At 33.3% G+C, this 17,603-nt stretch overlaps 2 protein-coding genes across 9 annotated transcripts in view; one reads left to right on the top strand and one right to left on the bottom strand.

Annotated features, from left to right (window-relative positions):
* Window positions 1-17,603, top strand: part of LOC149535344 (uncharacterized) — a 238,626-nt gene that overhangs the window by 183,511 nt on the left and 37,512 nt on the right. For all 8 annotated transcript variants that reach the window (XM_089807869.1, XM_089807868.1, XM_089807867.1 and 5 more), the window contains exon 9: window positions 11,282-11,402. In XM_089807869.1, the coding sequence (XP_089663995.1) occupies window positions 11,282-11,361 (80 nt within the window). In that variant the 3' untranslated portion in view covers window positions 11,362-11,402. Of the gene's footprint in view, window positions 1-11,281; window positions 11,403-17,603 lie in introns of those variants that run through there.
* LOC149535345 (uncharacterized) lies at window positions 12,620-14,970 on the bottom strand. The gene is made up of 4 exons (XM_089803486.1): window positions 13,771-14,970; window positions 13,276-13,684; window positions 13,039-13,173; window positions 12,620-12,903 (listed from the first exon to the last, which is right to left on the bottom strand). The coding sequence occupies exons 1-4, from the start codon at window positions 14,968-14,970 to the stop codon at window positions 12,620-12,622; spliced, it is 2,028 nt and encodes a 675-aa protein (XP_089659612.1).

Below are 17,603 nucleotides of genomic sequence, written 5' to 3'. Positions count from 1 at the left end.
CATAAATATATCATTAGAAGAAATTACCACAAAGGTTGATTCTTGATCAGCAACAAAGGTTCGAGTATGGATTAGATACTTTGTAGACCCGATGAGATGACCTCAAAAAGAGACATCATACATATGTAGTGGATGAAAATGGAAAGTGGAGTGAAACATTATGAAAGTGAAAATGGAAGGAAATGGATACGTGTGAAGGTGGAATGCATGGGAATGTGTGCAAATGGAGATTGCTGATTTCTAAAAAGTGACTTAGGTTTTCAAGATGTTATTGCATAGAAAATGGATTGCATGTAAATGCAACATGTAATGAGGAATGGAAAGTGAGATGATATGCGGATGCGGATGGAGAATGAGCTTACATGTGAGTGCAGACAATAGATAATTTGTGAAGTGTGTAATGACACGGGAAGTGGAAAAACGTGTATTTGCTCATTGAGGTGTAAGTGCATATGAAAAGATGGAAATGGAATGAATTTTGAGGTGAAAAGAACTTTATAGTCGTCTTTGTGTAAAGGTGAAGTCAAAGTACATAGGAAAATATGCACATGACATTTTTAACCTTTTAAAAAGTGATTTTAAGTCAAAAACAGGTTTTAGAGATGCAATTACACAAAAGACTTTTCATGTAATCATGTCGTGCGAGTGGATGTGGAAAGTGAGATGAGTGGAAATGAAAATGGAAAATGAGATTACATGTACGTGCAGATGATGAATGAGATGAAATACATGTAATCGCATTTGACGAATGAGATGAAAAGTGTTTTGACATGAAAAGATGGAAATGGAATGAAATGATGCTATTGCATAAAATGGAAAGTAGAGTGAAGTGAAACATGACCAAGTTCTTAGAAAAGAACTTGCAACTTCTCCAAAATGGAGAAAAACCGAAAGAAAACACACAAAACACAAAAACAAAACCTCAAAAGAAGAATGTACCTTTGGCAAAAGATTCAAACATGTCAACAGACAAAGCACTTCAATATGCAATTTCGAATTTGGAGTTTGGGAAAAAACCAAAAACATGAAAATGAAACATTTCATCATTTTTAAAAGAAAAATACACTTTCCATGGTAACAAAATCAACAAGTGTAAATCATCAAACTAAAATGTGCAAAAAATTAGCAAGATAAGAGCAAATTAATTAGCAAGAAGGAAATTGTCCACTTATATGATGATTATGTGCCAAAAATGGAGGGATAAGTACCAATATTGAAAAATTCTCGAACAATGTTAGACCTTTTCAAACTTTGCAAGAGAAATCCATAAGGGGCAGCAAATGAGGCGTTTTTTATGCACAATGCCAAAAACATGCACTAGAATCTCTCAAACTTCCAGTGTTTTTGCTAAATGCATGTTCATGAAACGTTTTTGGGAAAAAACGTGTTTCAAATCTGTAGGTTTGCAAGTCATTTTTGTCATTTGAAAGCAAAAATGTGCCCTTCAATGACCAAGACATCCATCCAAAACACCAAATGTTCATTCCTTGCCCCAAAATGTGATAAAAAACACTCCAAAAAATGACATTTTTTCAAAAACTTGGGTCAAGAAGAGCATGAAAAACAACATTTTCAGCAAGAAGATTCAATGTTTTTACCATGGAAACACTTGGATTCGCAAAAACAACCATAAAGGAGAAGATTTGAAGAAATTTCATGGAAGAAATCATGCAAAATCACCAAAAACGTGTTCTTGGAGGTTAAATGAATGAAGTTTTGTCTTCAAATTCCATAAACGAGTTTTGGAAGGGCAAATACATGTGATTCAATGCAAAATACATCTTTTAGAGATGATAGCATGTTTTAAGAAAGTCATATGAAGCAAAACACACCTTTGAGAGGTCATTACATGTAGCTCATCTTTTTGATGTCATTGCACATTTTAAGTGAGTTTACATACAATGGCACCAAAAAGGTCCACTTCTAAGTGATTTTACACTTTAAGTTGAATTTTACATGCAAGAGCATGAAAAAGGTCCACTTTTAAGTGATTTTTACATGTAATGACATGAAAAGGTCCACTTTTAAGTGAGTTTTACATATTCAAGTGATTTTAATAAGCATGTGTCAATTTAATTTTGATAAAATATTACTTAAGTGGGACATAAGTTATATTTACATTATCATATTAACAATATAATGTGTAAATATAATTTAATAAGTAATATTTTCTAGAGCATTTGATTTAAATGTCAAAAATTAAATTGAACTATATAGCTAATATAATCACTTATGTGAAAAATCAAAAAATAACTCAACTAAAAAATATAACATAAAGTGCACTTTAGTTACTTTAAGTGAAAATTTAATTGATAAAGTAATTAAAAAGCATAAACATAAAGTGAATTTAAGTTATATTTTTCAAAAAGTGAATGTCAAATTAAAAATATAGCATGATATTTTTAATTCATGTTGTTTCATCAAAAAGGTCAACTTTTTGGGAACTAAAATGGTCACATCTTTTGATTGCCAACTCGAATTAAGCTCTAAGATAGATCAAATCGAAGGGAAAACCGAAAGCAATGATTTGAGCAAAACCAAAGGATAGAAACCATGAAACACACACTCAAAAACAAAGAAAATGACAATGAAGGCCTTAAAAATCAAACACAGGCTCGACAAATAGAAAAAGAAAACGACTTGACAAAAAACCTTCTGTAAAAGAATTTGCTACGTGAATCGGAATTGATTGATCAATCAACATTAAGCAATCAAATAACAAATTCAACTTAGAGAAATGCAAAACTAGTTTGTAAAAGTCTCGTACTATTACCTGCATTTTGTGGTGATAAAATGCGGGACAACAGGAGAAAGACTACTTGCAGCAATGTACTTGCCTCCACCTATGCCCGAGGTTCTAATAATTGCATTATGAGGACTAGCAATGACCGCACCCCTTCTTAATCCTGCCCCATTAGCAAGTGAAGATTTTGGATTGTCATATGGGTTTTGTCCTGAAGGAATTGGGACTAGCATTGTATCCATAACCTTTTGCTTCTTTGCACTGCCTTGTTGGCTAAGATCCCCTATACTCTTCATCTCCAGTCTTAATGTCCTTTCTAGACCACTAGAACTACCCATACCATCTCCACCAGTGACAATGGCACTTGGTTCAAATTGAATCTAAGTGTTTAGGAAAGGTGGAATTGGAATTGAAGATGGTACAGATGACTTTGAAAGGGATTTACCTTTTTTTGATGAACCTGATGGGTCATCTCCAATGACTGGTTCATGACTAGGTTTTGGTGGATCTAGTGTGGGAGGTGTATACCAAGCTCCTTGACCTACTGGGCCTAGCCCACCATCACCTGAATAGCCTAATTTTTCTATCATCGCTGCCCCTTTGCCATAATTTTCCGGTCTCCTAATTGAGTACAATATATGGTGAAGAAAATGTACTTTTAGTAGTTTGGGGAGTGTAACTAGTGCTAGTGGATGTAGGATCTGCAAAAACCTCATACTGATTATCTTCATCCTCAACATCGGCTTATTGTGTTACTACTTCATCTAGATGCTCACTATCCCATAATTCGCTAAATGTTTTATCTTCATCCAAATCATTAAAATCTGCAGAGGTCTTTGGCTCACTAAGATTCTTTCTTATTTTGCAAAAATCAGTAATTTTTCTTCAATGCCAATGTTCAACTTCACAGTCTTCATATATGGCTTGTGGAATAGCTTTTTAAGTTAGATGATCCACTTTCTAGTAGAAATTGTAGGATTTCTTGGGCTGCACTTTTCCTTTATGTTTGTGCAATTCTTTAATTTGTGTTGACAATTCCTCTATTGAAATATTGTTTTCACCGACGCATTTCTCCATCTCTTTTTTTACTACCTCCCAAGAGTCCATGTTTCTAAATTTTTCAATTAATGGAATTCTCTCATGTTGACATTTTCTTATAGAGCTCCCATTCTGTATAAGATTTCTACCAATTTTTCTTAGTGGATAATACTGCCAGGGACTAGCTACATCAACTTTAAAAACTGTAGAAAAAACGTATGACACTTTGAATCCTTTTTTCTCAAATGTGAACCCTCTGCATTAGAAAGGTGAGGAAATATGATTTTGTTTTGCTGACCACGAAAGAGTACGTCTATGCTCTCTATCTACTGTACATATTCCAATGCAAAAACATTCTTGGTCATATGTATTGGAAGTTTGTAGGATTCTACTAGTAAACCATAAAACCTTAATACAATGTACTCTTCCATGAAGTACTAGTCAACGAATTGTATTTCACTTCCCACATGAACGCGATCTTTACAAGGAACAAGCAATCTAGGCATTGAAGTGCATGTAATTTTATGATACATGAGTGCCAAAAAGAAGTTGATAAAATAGTTATAGTCCCTTTCATTATCACTCATCCTTATTAGAGGTGTTCATTCATTTATTATTTTTTGAACATTAACCTAAAGCTTGTTTGTTTCAAATATTTGACGATGCTTTGATAACAGAAGATAGCACAAGTAGGTTGTCAATCTAAATGTCTTATGTGAACCTCTTTTAATCATTAACAATTGTTCGTGCATGCGATGAACAATATGCTCAATAACATTATATCTTATTGGTTGTTTTTGATAATGAATATTGAAAATCATTTCTAGAATGCTAACACCCACTTTTCATTACTTTCCAACCCCAAACACATTGCTAGCGAGGATATACTATCCTGAACCCATTGTGCAAAAATATCAAAATCATAAGGAGGTTTATGATCATGGGCCAAATTGCATCTTTGTCTACTAATCCTCTGATTTCTATCTACTTGTAAGTTGTCGTATGTTTCTATCAAGTTTCCTAGGTCAATGTGGGTTGAGTTTTGTGCTTCATATGCTAAGTTAAATAGACTAAAAAATTCACTCTCTGTTTTCAGCAAAATTACCTCCTGTGTATTTTTATTGACAATTGCCTTTCTGTTTTCATCAATTTTTTGGCATAAACCATGACAATTTATGGACAAGGGAATACTAGAGGTAATGTCATTCAAACTGTTCCAACAACCCACGTTGCAAATTTATTTGTCTTGGACCCTATTATGGCGTTATATTTACAATATTTTGACACCTTTTGTGGATCATTCCACTTAAATTCAACTTCAAATCTAATTTCTCTAATACTCCTTCCATAAATAACATGATCATAAATATTCTGGAATTGGTCAATGAAGCTTGGCATTTTAATTAGTTTGTGGAAGTCTATTATCTATTTCCCTTGTATTTTGATTTGGGTTGCACTGCCACTCCTCTTGTATGTTTTCGTCATTATTGAAAATCTTAAATAACTATACACAATCACGAATTACAATTTACTGGTGCGATTAAAAATTAAACCCTAAATTGTAATTCTATTATTTTACTTAGCAAGTTAGCTAGCTGCTAGAATGTAACAATTTAGGCTTACAATATATGAGTGATTCAAAATTAAACCCGAAATTCTATAGTCAACAATACACTTATAGTAAAAAAATGTGGCAAGAAAAATGTGTTATTTCCTGGAAAGTTGAAACTCAAATTGAGAACTGTGAGTTGTCTTAAAAGATTGAGAGACTATTTTTAAATTTGCAAATCATAGTTCCTTTCTGATGCTCTAATACTTTACTAAATCTTGGTAGAACTCAAACACATAGATCTAAGATTGAACAATGAAAACAAAACTTTGTAGTCTACACAAAGGACAAAATTTACCAATTGTAGAATTGTGAGACTATGTTTGATATTAATTTTTGTTATTGTTACAGTTGTACATTGTACAACTCTTATTCTTGCCAAACGTGTGATGTTTTGACATTAACTTTTATAATTATTGCTACTTTTTGAAGAGTTGAAGATTTCTTTTTTGGGGGCATTTGGAAAAAAAGTTGTTTGTTGCCAAAATCAGCCCAAAATACATCTTGAGTCGTTGATCTTTGTTGATTCAACGGTGGTCAGCACATCGCTTCTATTGTAGATAGTAAATGATGTAGATGTCATGTCACTACGTGTCTTTATGATATTTATCACGTCATAATGAATAATGGTTAGTCACACTTGAAACATGTATGTTACATGTCTTCTCTCTTGGGGGCATTTGGAAAAATGTCTAGTGTTGTTGAAATTGGCCCGAAATACATCTCAAGTCGTTGATCTTTGTTGATCCAATAGTGGTTGGAGTGTCCCCTTTTTGGTACATTGTAAATGATGCAGATGTTGCATTGCATGTGTCCCTATGATTTGTACCATGTCAAACTCAATATGGATAGTGATTAGTTACACTCACACACGGTATGCCATTGATTTATTGTGATCTAATCGTTGTCATGTTAAAATATAAATTAATATAATAATAGCTATTAAGTTATTAATAAATAATAAATAATAAATTCTTAAATATAAAATAAAAAATTCTTTCATAAGATGGATCAAATTTATTATGAATATTAACAAGTGTCATGGCCCATGTAATGGCTTAGTACTTGCCTTTATAATAATTATTATAATAAAAAAAATTGTATTTCACAAAACTATAACTAATTGAAATTTGAAATTTAATTAGATTGCTTGATTGATTAGGAGTTGGGTATTAAGTTAATAGTAATTAGTTATATAAATAAACAGTGATTGTTGTAGTTAGTAAGTAAAAGCATAATTGGTATGAATCACAAGGTAAATAATATTATAGATATTTTATAGATTATATAGAAGTTCTTTTTGCAAATTTAAGATATTTTAATAATCATATTTTAAATGAAATTAATAAAAACCAAAAATAACCCTTATAAATGTAAGCATTTAATTTTAAAATAATTAAATAACAATATCATCTTCTTAGTTCTATATTATTGTTAAAAAAATTAATATAAGATATCTATAATAGAATAATAGAATAGTTCTTAAATATAATAGAACATTTTTAATTTTTTAAAATAAAATAGTTTATGTATAAATATATTAAAAGCTAATTTTATAATGAGAATGATTGTCAGAATGGATATGAAAATATTCTAATTTTATGGTGCATGAAATCTTGAAAGATTTTATAAAATAGGGGACAAATCCATTAAAAGCACTTACTAGATATGTGTCCTCAAATGATTTTTGAAAAACTAATGAATCTAATAGGTGGAAAATTGATTCACTAATGACTTTAAAAAAAAAAAAAGTGAATGCAATAGTATTGCCTAAAAGGCAAGTACTAATAACTTGTTAATTTTAAGTAAAAGTGATTGCAATAGTAAAGTTATTACAGTTGACACGTGTCTTCTTTGTAGGTGACATTACGAAATTGGTTGAGTGTGCCCCAAATTTGTTCGAAATTCATCTTGGGTCATTGATCTAAGTTGAACGAAAGGTGATCATTTTGGTTTCTTACATGTAATCATCATTAGTAGTTAGTGATGGTGGATATGTGTAAACATTTTGGAAGTGTTTTTGGGAATTCTAGTTTTGTATTTCTCCTCTGGTTCAAAATACAACTAACATCGTTGATCTGTGGTGATCTAATAGTTGTCGGGTCTCACTAATATTAGCATAAACTTAATAACAATGTGAATTAAATGATTTGTTACTTAAATTAAATGTTAATTGCATGCTAAATGTTAAATCTCAATCTTTTAATTTAATTCAATGTTAAATGTTATATTATGTTCCTTACAAATTTATAGGAAAATTTAGAAAATGGGAAAACATTGAAAAAGTCAGCAAAATAATAAAACATAACTTTAAATGGAACTGCAAAATTTTCATTGGTATTTTTTGAAATTACAATCTTTAGGTAATTTGATATAAAAAATAGAAACCAAACAAAAACATTAACAAGAAATCATCAGACATGATAAGTTTGTGAATTCTTGAAGGCAGTCATTTCCTTCTACTTCATCTAGATAAAACAATTTTTGGAGAAAATCCCTACCAATTTGCACCCATTTCCTATGGCACTTCAACTGTGCAGCTTTCAGGCCCAACAGAAATTGTTGCAGGGCCACATTCCGGCCAAGTTTTAAAAGCTTGTGGATTTCACTTGCCCAAGGAATCTCCACCCCTAATTCTGATGAGCAACAACCTCAATGTTGGTGCCTAGGTATTATGCTTTAAAAGTCTTCCTCAAGAGCATCAAAACATTGACCTTTTCTCCTTTGAGGTCGAGGAGAGGCTAGCAAACAGGACGTAATGCCTGTGTTGACACGGTACCTATTCTCATTCTTCACAAACTCGCGGCCCAACACCATTTTCACAACATGATTGATGAAAGGCACAACGTCCCCAACGTCATTGCAAATTGACTCGAGGTTTTCATTAGGGCAGGGGCCTAAAAAGCCTTTTGGTTCTCTTCCAATTTGCATGTTAGATGAATTGGAATGTCCATATCAATTCTCAATTTATGTAAATAGGAGGAAATAAGTAATTACCAATAAATGAACTAAATGAGACTAATTGACTACAAATTAAATTACCTACAGAGCAATGGCTACTAGACCAATTAACTAAACCAAGCCAAAATTTATCGAGTAGTACCACTACCTAACTATTGACTACCAAATACGAGATTAGCAATCACGAAGAAAGAAGTTGGATTGCATATAAATAAGCTCGGGGGCCTTTGTCCTTCCAGTTCAATTGCTTTGAATGATCAAATCTTTGGAAATCTTCTCCATAAATGCAAGTTTGTAGCGAAAAATAAGTTATGCGTGTAGAGCCGATGGAAGAGAGAATGTCAGTAATAGTGGGAAGACATCTATCTAACGTCCATTGCAAGTAGAACAGGGTGGAAGGAGATGTGTCACCATTCCAAAGACTTGAAGAAGATTGAGGTTCCATTCAAAATGTTTGGCTTGAAATAAACCTTCAATCGTTGATAAATAATCATTGGACAGTAGACAGATATTAGGTCTATGTTGGAGATATGACATGTAATATGTATTAAGAAGTGTTGGATCCAATAACAATGCCAACAAGTTTGAAACCTAGGCTCTTTAGGCCTAAAATACCAGAGCGGGTGTACCCTAACTTTTAATCCTAATAAAATACTTACTAGAAAATTAAATTAGGAATCCAAGAACTTAAATCTGTATATTTATGCAAGTTTTGAAAGTAATAATCAAATATATAATCTGATTACTATAAAAGAATTAGAGTTGAAAAGAAAACATCATGCCACAAAAAATTGAAATATTAAAAAGGAGTTTGCTTTTCATTTTATTCTCTTTATCTACTTTACATTACATTGTCATACACACACACACGCACACACACACTATACCAACAACAGTTGTAGTTTCCCTCAAAAAGGGAAGCGACAAGCTTGCAAACATTATATTTAAAAAAAAAATCGACAATATGTTTTACAAAATAAACCATGAACCAATGATTCTTCGCGTAAATCATTGAAGTTCCAGTCTTCCACCACATTTTCTATGTTCTTCAAAATTAGCAGGGTTGATACCCATTTCAATGAACATAGTTTGGAGCTCTGCCTTTTCCTACTCCTTTTCCAACTCTTTCATGGCATCCCTGGGATTAGCAGAGAGAACCTGCAAAGCTTCCATAAGCCTGGTAATAACATCACTCTTCTCCTCATCCTCCTCTAGAGTCAAGTCTAGGTTGACAACAAGGCTTGGATTTTCATTTGACGATCCCTCTACCACATGACCCATTCTGACAATCAACCACGTTTTTGATAATGTCAAGCAGCATGTCTGCATTTAAAAGATGTTTTTTCTACTATTTGTCATGCTGTCATAAATGCAACAAGACATTCCACGTAAGGTAATTATCGTCGTGAATGATACAATTGATCTACCACCTTTACGTGTCATCCTTTTGATACCTCATTTGCTTATTAACAATTAATATTCTTCGATTTTTATCCAACAACCAATTTGATAAGCATACAATCAATTGCTAGCCATTGATTCATTTAGTAATCACATGCTATTTGTAGATGATATGACCTTATTCGCTGTCTCATAGTACACATTTGCCAACGCAATATATATATATATATATATATATTTCATTAGAAGGGAAAAATCACCTCATACAATATACAATTTTTCCATTAGAAGGGAAGAATCTTCTCATACATTTTTTTTTCCATTAAATGGGAAAAATTGCCTCATACAATATATATTTTATCCATTAAACGGGAAAAATTGCATCATACATTATATATTCTTCCAGAACAAGTAAAAAAGTCACTGCTTATATTATATATTTTTTTCTATTACAAGGGGAAAATTCGCCTCAATTTTACGAAACTTCACTATGGTCAGAGTAAAATCACCACTAAAATTAAAGTTTTCCAAAATCCGAACATTGGAAAAAAATTCGCCAATTGAAATTTATTTTTCCATTGGAAGTGATGATAGATTTGCCACGATTTTAGAAATTTTCCCAGGAGGGGGTTTGTTAAAGTTATCCCTGATCTCTGGATTGGTGTTATATGGTTCTACCTAATGTTTCATATCTACATGTTCTACAGATGTATATGACAGTCAAAAAATATTTGAGGTTATAGTAATGGCTGATGCCTGCCTATAGGAGTAGTGGTTTATCTTCCAATTAGAGGCTGTTTGGACAAGTGTTCTGCTCACATTTTGTGGCTATGAAAAGGTACATTTAAAAATAAAATAAAATTCTATTGGTCCAATTCAGCTGTGTCTGGGATTAGCAGTTGCATTAGATGGCACCAATCATCTGTTGCGGAGTTGCAAGGCTGAAACGTGTTCGGTGATGATGTGACATCTATGCATTCTAGTGCAATGTGGTGTGGTTTGTCTAAAATTGCATGGGTGAGTGTGGTATTTTGTCTAAAATTGCACGGGTGAGTGTGGTATGGTACAAGTTGGCAGAGATCAGTACTTTAATAAGTATAATATACGAGAGAAATCTAAATTATTGAGTATATTATCCAAATTCTCGTCTGATGCATGCAATTTGGATAGTGCCCCATTAAAGTGAGTGTATTTGGTCAATTGTGATTGAATAATTGTAATTGGAGTGACTAAGCTTAACTGAAAACCTCAATTTTTAAGTACCTAACTCTTGAGTGCTTGTAATTTCAGAAATTTGTATTGAAAATAATATAAATCACATTCCATAGAGTAAAAGACCATTTTACTTTTGATCATTCATGCAGCAAATTGTTAATATTTTTGTATAGATGAATGGGTGAAGCTTTCGAATTATATGTACCCTTTTTTGTTTGAAAGAGCATAACATTTTTTCAACTGTGATCTTTTCTTTGTTATGGATAACTGATGGTTGCTGTTCTTCATATTCGATACTTGTGACCTTACCACAGATTCTTTGTTGGTTGGAAAGTTCAAGTATACATCCTCACCTCAACATGTACAAGAAGGTTCTCAAATGCTTGGAGAATGAGGGCAGTGATGAGTACATTGTTCTTGTTCGCGAGAAAATCAGTATGCTGTCTTATTTTACAGATTTTTCCTATGAATCTCAGTATAGTTATTATATTCCTCATAAAACCTGATTAATATATTTTTATTTTTTAAGTTTTCCAATCAAAATTCCTTTACAGTGTCAGTAACATCTCCTTTTATTTTATAATACAAAACAAGTGTATGGTGCAAATAGAGAAGGCTTTCGCGAAGTAATTATTATCTTTTTTAGTATTTACATGCTGCAAAGTTTGCATTTTTGTATTTGGAATATCCAGGAGATGTATTTTGCCAAAGTTGTTTGGACATATATATGGATAAGATATCCGATAAGATATGTCCATTTTTCAAGACCCCCAATATGGGTATGGCTGGTTACAATATTCATAAAAAAATACATTCTTATATATTTAACAAAATTGCTGAAGTTATTAGAGAAGTTTTTCATTACTTCAAAAACAATATAGACACATAATTGCTGCATAAAAATTAAAGTTAAATAAAAAATTTACAATATGCAAAAATAGAAGAGTTGCATTGGAAGATATCTATCCCAAAACAATGGGTCAGTGAAAGAGAGAAACATTTCATTCGTCTTTCTCATTTAGTGTAAGTTTTGTTTATACCAAAAAACATTTAAAAATTGCAAGAGTGATGTTCTTTTTAAATAAAATTTAGGAAGATTTACATCAAATAAAACAACAAAACAAGTCACACAGTATCCAATACATTTAGAAATTTAAGCCTTTTTGGGTCCATGTGACTACAGTATTTGACGTGTATCCAGACCATAGTTTAAAAATTCGGTATCGGCAATATCTTGGCTGACCCAAAAATTTTGAAAATATCGGAATCGGCAAAAACTCGGCAAAAATTTCGACAATAAATCGGCACTTTTATCGAACATTTGAAAATATACAATTTCTTAAAATATTCTTAAAAATGCATACAGAGTAACATACACACTAAATTTGTAGAACATATAATGATTTGAGATATCTACCATATATGAAGCAAAGTTCTAAGTTAAACAATAATTCATAATTTCATAGCAATTAAAACTTAGTGGATCAACATAGTAATAGAAATTAGAATCATAAACTGAAAAACAAGTATAACATCAAAATATAAATAAGTTCAATACATATAGCAATCAAACTCCATGAAAGTTTGAAACTACAACTTCTGAATACATATTAAGTTCAAGTTTCAGTATCAATGAAAACTAAAAGTAGCAATCATAAATTGCGTCTACGAGTAAAACTCAAAAAAGATTGTTGCTGCTGGGTGAGTGGTGTTGAAGTAGTTGCCGTAGCAACATCCTCAACAGGTGCCCTAGTAGATGCCTCACGCTCCACAGAAGCCTCTGATGGATGACCAAGCTGAGGTTCCACCTCATGTGCTGCCACATCTGCATCCCAGTCATCTGCCTCCATCTCAAACTCAGCTAGCTGCTCATTTGTCAATAAAGGTTCGCCCACATCCTCATCTACACCCTCACCATCAGGAGGAGCAATCCAATCTGCTGAATATGGATCAATGTCATCCAAGTCTAGTGCTGCATATGAAGCTTGCCCTTTCACCTTCTTCTCGTGCAAGAGAAGGTTGTACTTCACATAGACCAAGTCATTTAGGCGTTTTTGGGTCAACCTATTACGTTTCTTTGTGTGTATGTCTTGAAAAGTACTCCAATTTCTCTCGCAGCCAGAAGCACTACAAGGCTGCGATAAAATTCGGATGGCAAGTTGTCGAAGATTAGGTGTTGTGGCACCATAATCTTCCCACCACAGATCTGCAAGGTTTAAAAAAATCATTTATGATGCGATAAAACTTCCAATAAATTTCACGAGCGAAATAAATGGTATGATAAAATTAAACGCAAGTTCTTTTTTACCTGGCTGCAAGGTGTATCTCCTACGCTTGCAATCAGGAGAAGAAAATAATGGCCCCTCTTCCCTCTTGTAGCTCTGCAACTCATCAAGTATGATGTCTCGGAGGTCCGTATCAGCAACCAATCTTCGAATACATGTGTCCAAGCCAATTTGAACCTCTGCATCTGCTTTAAAAGTGTCGGAGAAATAGTACTTGGGGTTCAAGTAGTAGGCAGCTGCATGAATGTGTTGGTGGAGTTGTCGGTTCCACCTACGATCAATGATGTTCCATATGGGTCTATATTTGGTCTCATTTGACCTATACAAGTGCTGAATGGCCTCTTTTGCGCTATCCATAGCCTCATATAGAAACCCCATGGGGTTTTTATCCCCATCCACAATTCGTAGAACCTTCACCAACGGCTCTGATACCTAGACATAATAAGACGTACAAAATCAGCCAATGAAAATATTTCAAAATTAAATTTTAAATCATCAATTAAGATTTGAAAACTTACTTTGAGGGTCTCCTTCATTAGCTTTTCAAAGCTACCATCAAACACAATCCTCACAATCTTCTCTGCTTCAGGCTTCTTGGCATAAGGACTCTCTAACCATTTCTTATCAAGAAACATGCGCCTGAGGTCTAACAATGTCTCTGATATGCTTTGCAAATTTAGAAAATTAGTAGCAAAGCGTGTGACCCCTGCTCGTACAAGATCCTTACCACTAGTGTGCTCTCTCATAAGACTCAAGACCCATGTATGATTGTAGATGTACTTCGCAATATTCCTTCCATCTTCAACCACCTTCTCCACCCAGCTCAGTTTCCCTAGATCCTCAAGAAGCAAGTCGAGACAATGGGCAGCACAAGGGCTCCAAAACAATGTAGGATGTCTCTCCATCAGAAGTCTACCGGCTGCCACATATGCAGCTGCATTATCAGTCACAATCTGGATGACATTAGCCACTCCCACTTCTATTACCACCTTATCCAACATGTTACACAAATTTTCTGCATTTTTCACTTGATTAGAGGCATCAACTGATTTTAGAAATACCAACTGCCCCCCTGAAGCAACTAGAAAGTTGATGAGTGTCCTATTCTTGCCATCGGTCCACCCATCAGAGATAATAGTGCAACCTTTCTGTTCCCAAACTCTTCTTTGCTCTTCCACAAGTTGATGAATGTTTCTTACTTCGTCATCTAACAACGGCCCACTCACCTCATAGGGAGTTGGGGACTTGAACCCCTTACCAGACAAAGAAATGGAAGTTACCACTTGATCCCAAGATGGACTGCATAAAGCATTGAAGGAAAGATTATTCCGGACCCAAAATCTCATAATTGCCACTTTTGTTTGTTCGTGCATCTCTTTGTTCCATGTAGTACCTAGTAAGCCGGGTTGAGCACCAGGAGTGTTACGTGGAACCCAAAAATCTGCTAAAGACCCACTCACACTTCCCGATCCCCGTATCCGAGGCCCAATAGAAGCAGAACTTTCTCCACCTCTTTGTGATCCTGTAGAACTAAAAGTCTCCATTGGGGCTGCCATGGCCTCGAATATCCTCTTTTTTGCTACCTTACTTTGTGCATATTGTTGAAGGCTTACCATAGCCTCTCTTGTAGCCTCTTCTGGACACTTTAGACACGGTGTAATATCATTGCATGGAATCTTTGCAAGATGATATTTCAATCGGCTTATCCCTGAAGTCATGCATTTAAAGCAATGGATACACTAGATATCTCCTTTGTTTGCTCCTGCAATACCATGTTTCCATAAAGGGTCCTTTGCTCTGCCACCACCAGTCATCCTGTTACAAAAATGAAAAATCAAATATTAGATTAGTTTAAGATCAAACACAATTTGTAGCAATTTATAAAATAGTATGAATCTATAAAGCACAAATCACATTTAAATAATATCCTTACTTAAATTTAGATTTTATATTTTATCTTGTATCTGCTAATTTTTTAAAAATTTAATAAGCTACAATTTTACATTACAGCGATTAATATTTAATATTTAGTAAAATAGTGAAATAGTAAAATATGGTAAATAGTAAATATTAAAGTCGAATATTTATAGAATAATAAAACAATATTATATAAAAGTTAAATTTACACTAATACTATTTTATTACTATATATAAGTTATTGTTTTATAATTTTATTATTATATATAAGTTTAAGTTTTATATTTATTAATTTTATTATTATATATAAGACTATAAGTTATTGTTTTAAAATTTTATTATTATATATTATTATTAATTTATTATATTCTAATTTGTTGGTAATACATATTATATATTACATTTAATCCAAATAAAAAATAATACATTTGTAATACATTTAATCCAAATAAAAAAGAATACGTTTGTAATCTGTTTATAATAATTTTTATTTAACTAAATACAATAATATATATTAAAATTTAATATAGTATCACAATGAACTATGGAAAACGAAAAATTCAAATATTAAATCAGCAAAAAAAAAAAAAAAAACGAACCCAGAACCCTGCCTGGAGAGAAGACGCGGCAGACTACAAAGCAAATCCCGACCTCCAACTGCGGCTACCTTGGAATCACGGCGACGGGAGTTTGAACTTTGAAGACCTTGCTATCACTGCGACTGCGATTGCTATCCCAAGTCCCGACTACTATTAGTGATTGCGATTCACGGCGACGGCGCTCTTTTTGGCGTATGTAAAGGCGCGGCCAAAAGTTGAAAAGACCTAATTTTCTTTGACCCCAGTCAACGAATTAATCCGCCGCTTTTTAGATTTATTCGCGATATATTGTGATAGAAACCGCTGCGAGTTTATTAAAAACTCGGACCCGATATAATGCGCGTTTAATTCGTCCACATTTTAGACGCGCGATAATCCGCGATTTTGGCGATATATCGCCGGCTTTTTAAACTATGATCCAGACCATATCGAATACTGGGATATGTGCACATAGGGAGGAATAAAGATGTTTCCAGATACTCTGATTTAAAACTTTCTCATATTTAGCTACTATAGGGCCAAACATGATTATTGAAAATGCCATTCTTTTGTAGGATTCAAAAATCTGTGTACTCACAGAAATGACTAGTGAATACGAATGACATGCATTGGTGCCACAAATTGACTCCTAATTTGAGTCCCAAAGCATCAGGGCTATCTCTACTATGTTTTAAGTTGTCTTATATCCTAGAAATGGTCTAATTCTTGATTCATTAGATGGGAACAATGTTTTGGGGTTTTTTTTTATAGGTAATGGGCTGAAGCCTTGATTATTTATTATTTTAAATTATTATTTTTTGATATTAATTATTATCATGTGTTAAGCTCGAGTAGACGTGAAGCCAAGACCTCCAAAATAAGAGGCTCACAACTTACCTTTTTGTTGTAGGCTCTTGCCTACAATATTTTGGGTTTTTAATGTTCATATGACCAACATATAAAACAGGTAAAGGATACTTTCACTATAAATATTAAAATTTTAGATAATATAACTACACCGTATATAGAATTTTTGTTCTATTAACTATAAGGTGCAAAATACAAAAAGGATCACCTGTTTATCTGCTGTATCAAGTCATGGCTACTGAAACAACAAAAAAGAAAATTGAGAGTTTTTCAGACTGTATCTCTCATAACTATTACAAGGCTTCTTTTTAAAATCACCAATATAAACTGACTGCTGCATATTTCAAATATAGACTACTTAAGCCAGCTTATACCACCCCTTCTTAGTGGCTTTTGGAACACCAGCAACTGAAGCATGTGATGAAGAGGCGGCATCAGGTCTAGCAGGAACAATAGCTACAGGAGGAGCTATAGGAGCACTAGAAGGACTGGCTTGTGACTGATTCTCCTTTCTCTTGTTTGCGCTGATTTGTTCCAAGAATTCTCTGTGTGATATCAAATTCATCCCTGACCTCCTTTGTAACAACAGTTGTATATCCATATGCAACATCCCCTTTGTGTATGTCCGCTTTACCTTCTTGTAACAGCTTCAGGAGCTTTTCTTCTTTGAGCTTGAGAATGTCAGTAACCTGCAAAGATATGATAAATAATGAGTCTTCAGAGAGACTCGGTAAGTCACCTAGCCCTACCAATAAAAACAGCATCATTCTTAAGCTCTCAAATTTGCCATAAAATATAAACAGAAAAGATTGACCAAAAGAGATTGCTACTTTTACTGACACAATTTTTTTCCAGATAACACATTAAGGTAATTGAAATCATAGTTGACAGTGAACCCCAAAATACCCCAGATCTCTTTGGCAAAACAACATTCAAAAAACATATGATTCATTGATTCACAACATCTGCAAAAGGAGCATATATCTAGT

Source organism: Cupressus sempervirens, chromosome 10 (genome assembly GCF_028749045.1).
Source record: "Cupressus sempervirens isolate cs-2001-9-10 chromosome 10, ASM2874904v1, whole genome shotgun sequence".
NCBI lineage: Eukaryota > Viridiplantae > Streptophyta > Pinopsida > Cupressales > Cupressaceae > Cupressus > Cupressus sempervirens.
The sequence above is the reverse complement of the archived record's forward strand: the minus strand, read 5'-3'. Positions and strand labels throughout refer to the sequence as shown.

Excerpts from the sequence above, each read along its gene's own strand:
- LOC149535345 (XM_089803486.1), bottom strand. The coding sequence starts at position 14,970 with ATGACTTCAGGGATAAGCCGATTGAAATATCATCTTGCAAAGATTCCA. Across the intron at positions 13,174-13,275 it reads GAGATACACCTTGCAGCCAG|ATCTGTGGTGGGAAGATTAT; the intron begins GTAAAAAAGAAC and ends TAAACCTTGCAG. Across the intron at positions 12,904-13,038 it reads AGACATACACACAAAGAAAC|ATTGGATTGCTCCTCCTGAT; the intron begins GTAATAGGTTGA and ends CATATTCAGCAG.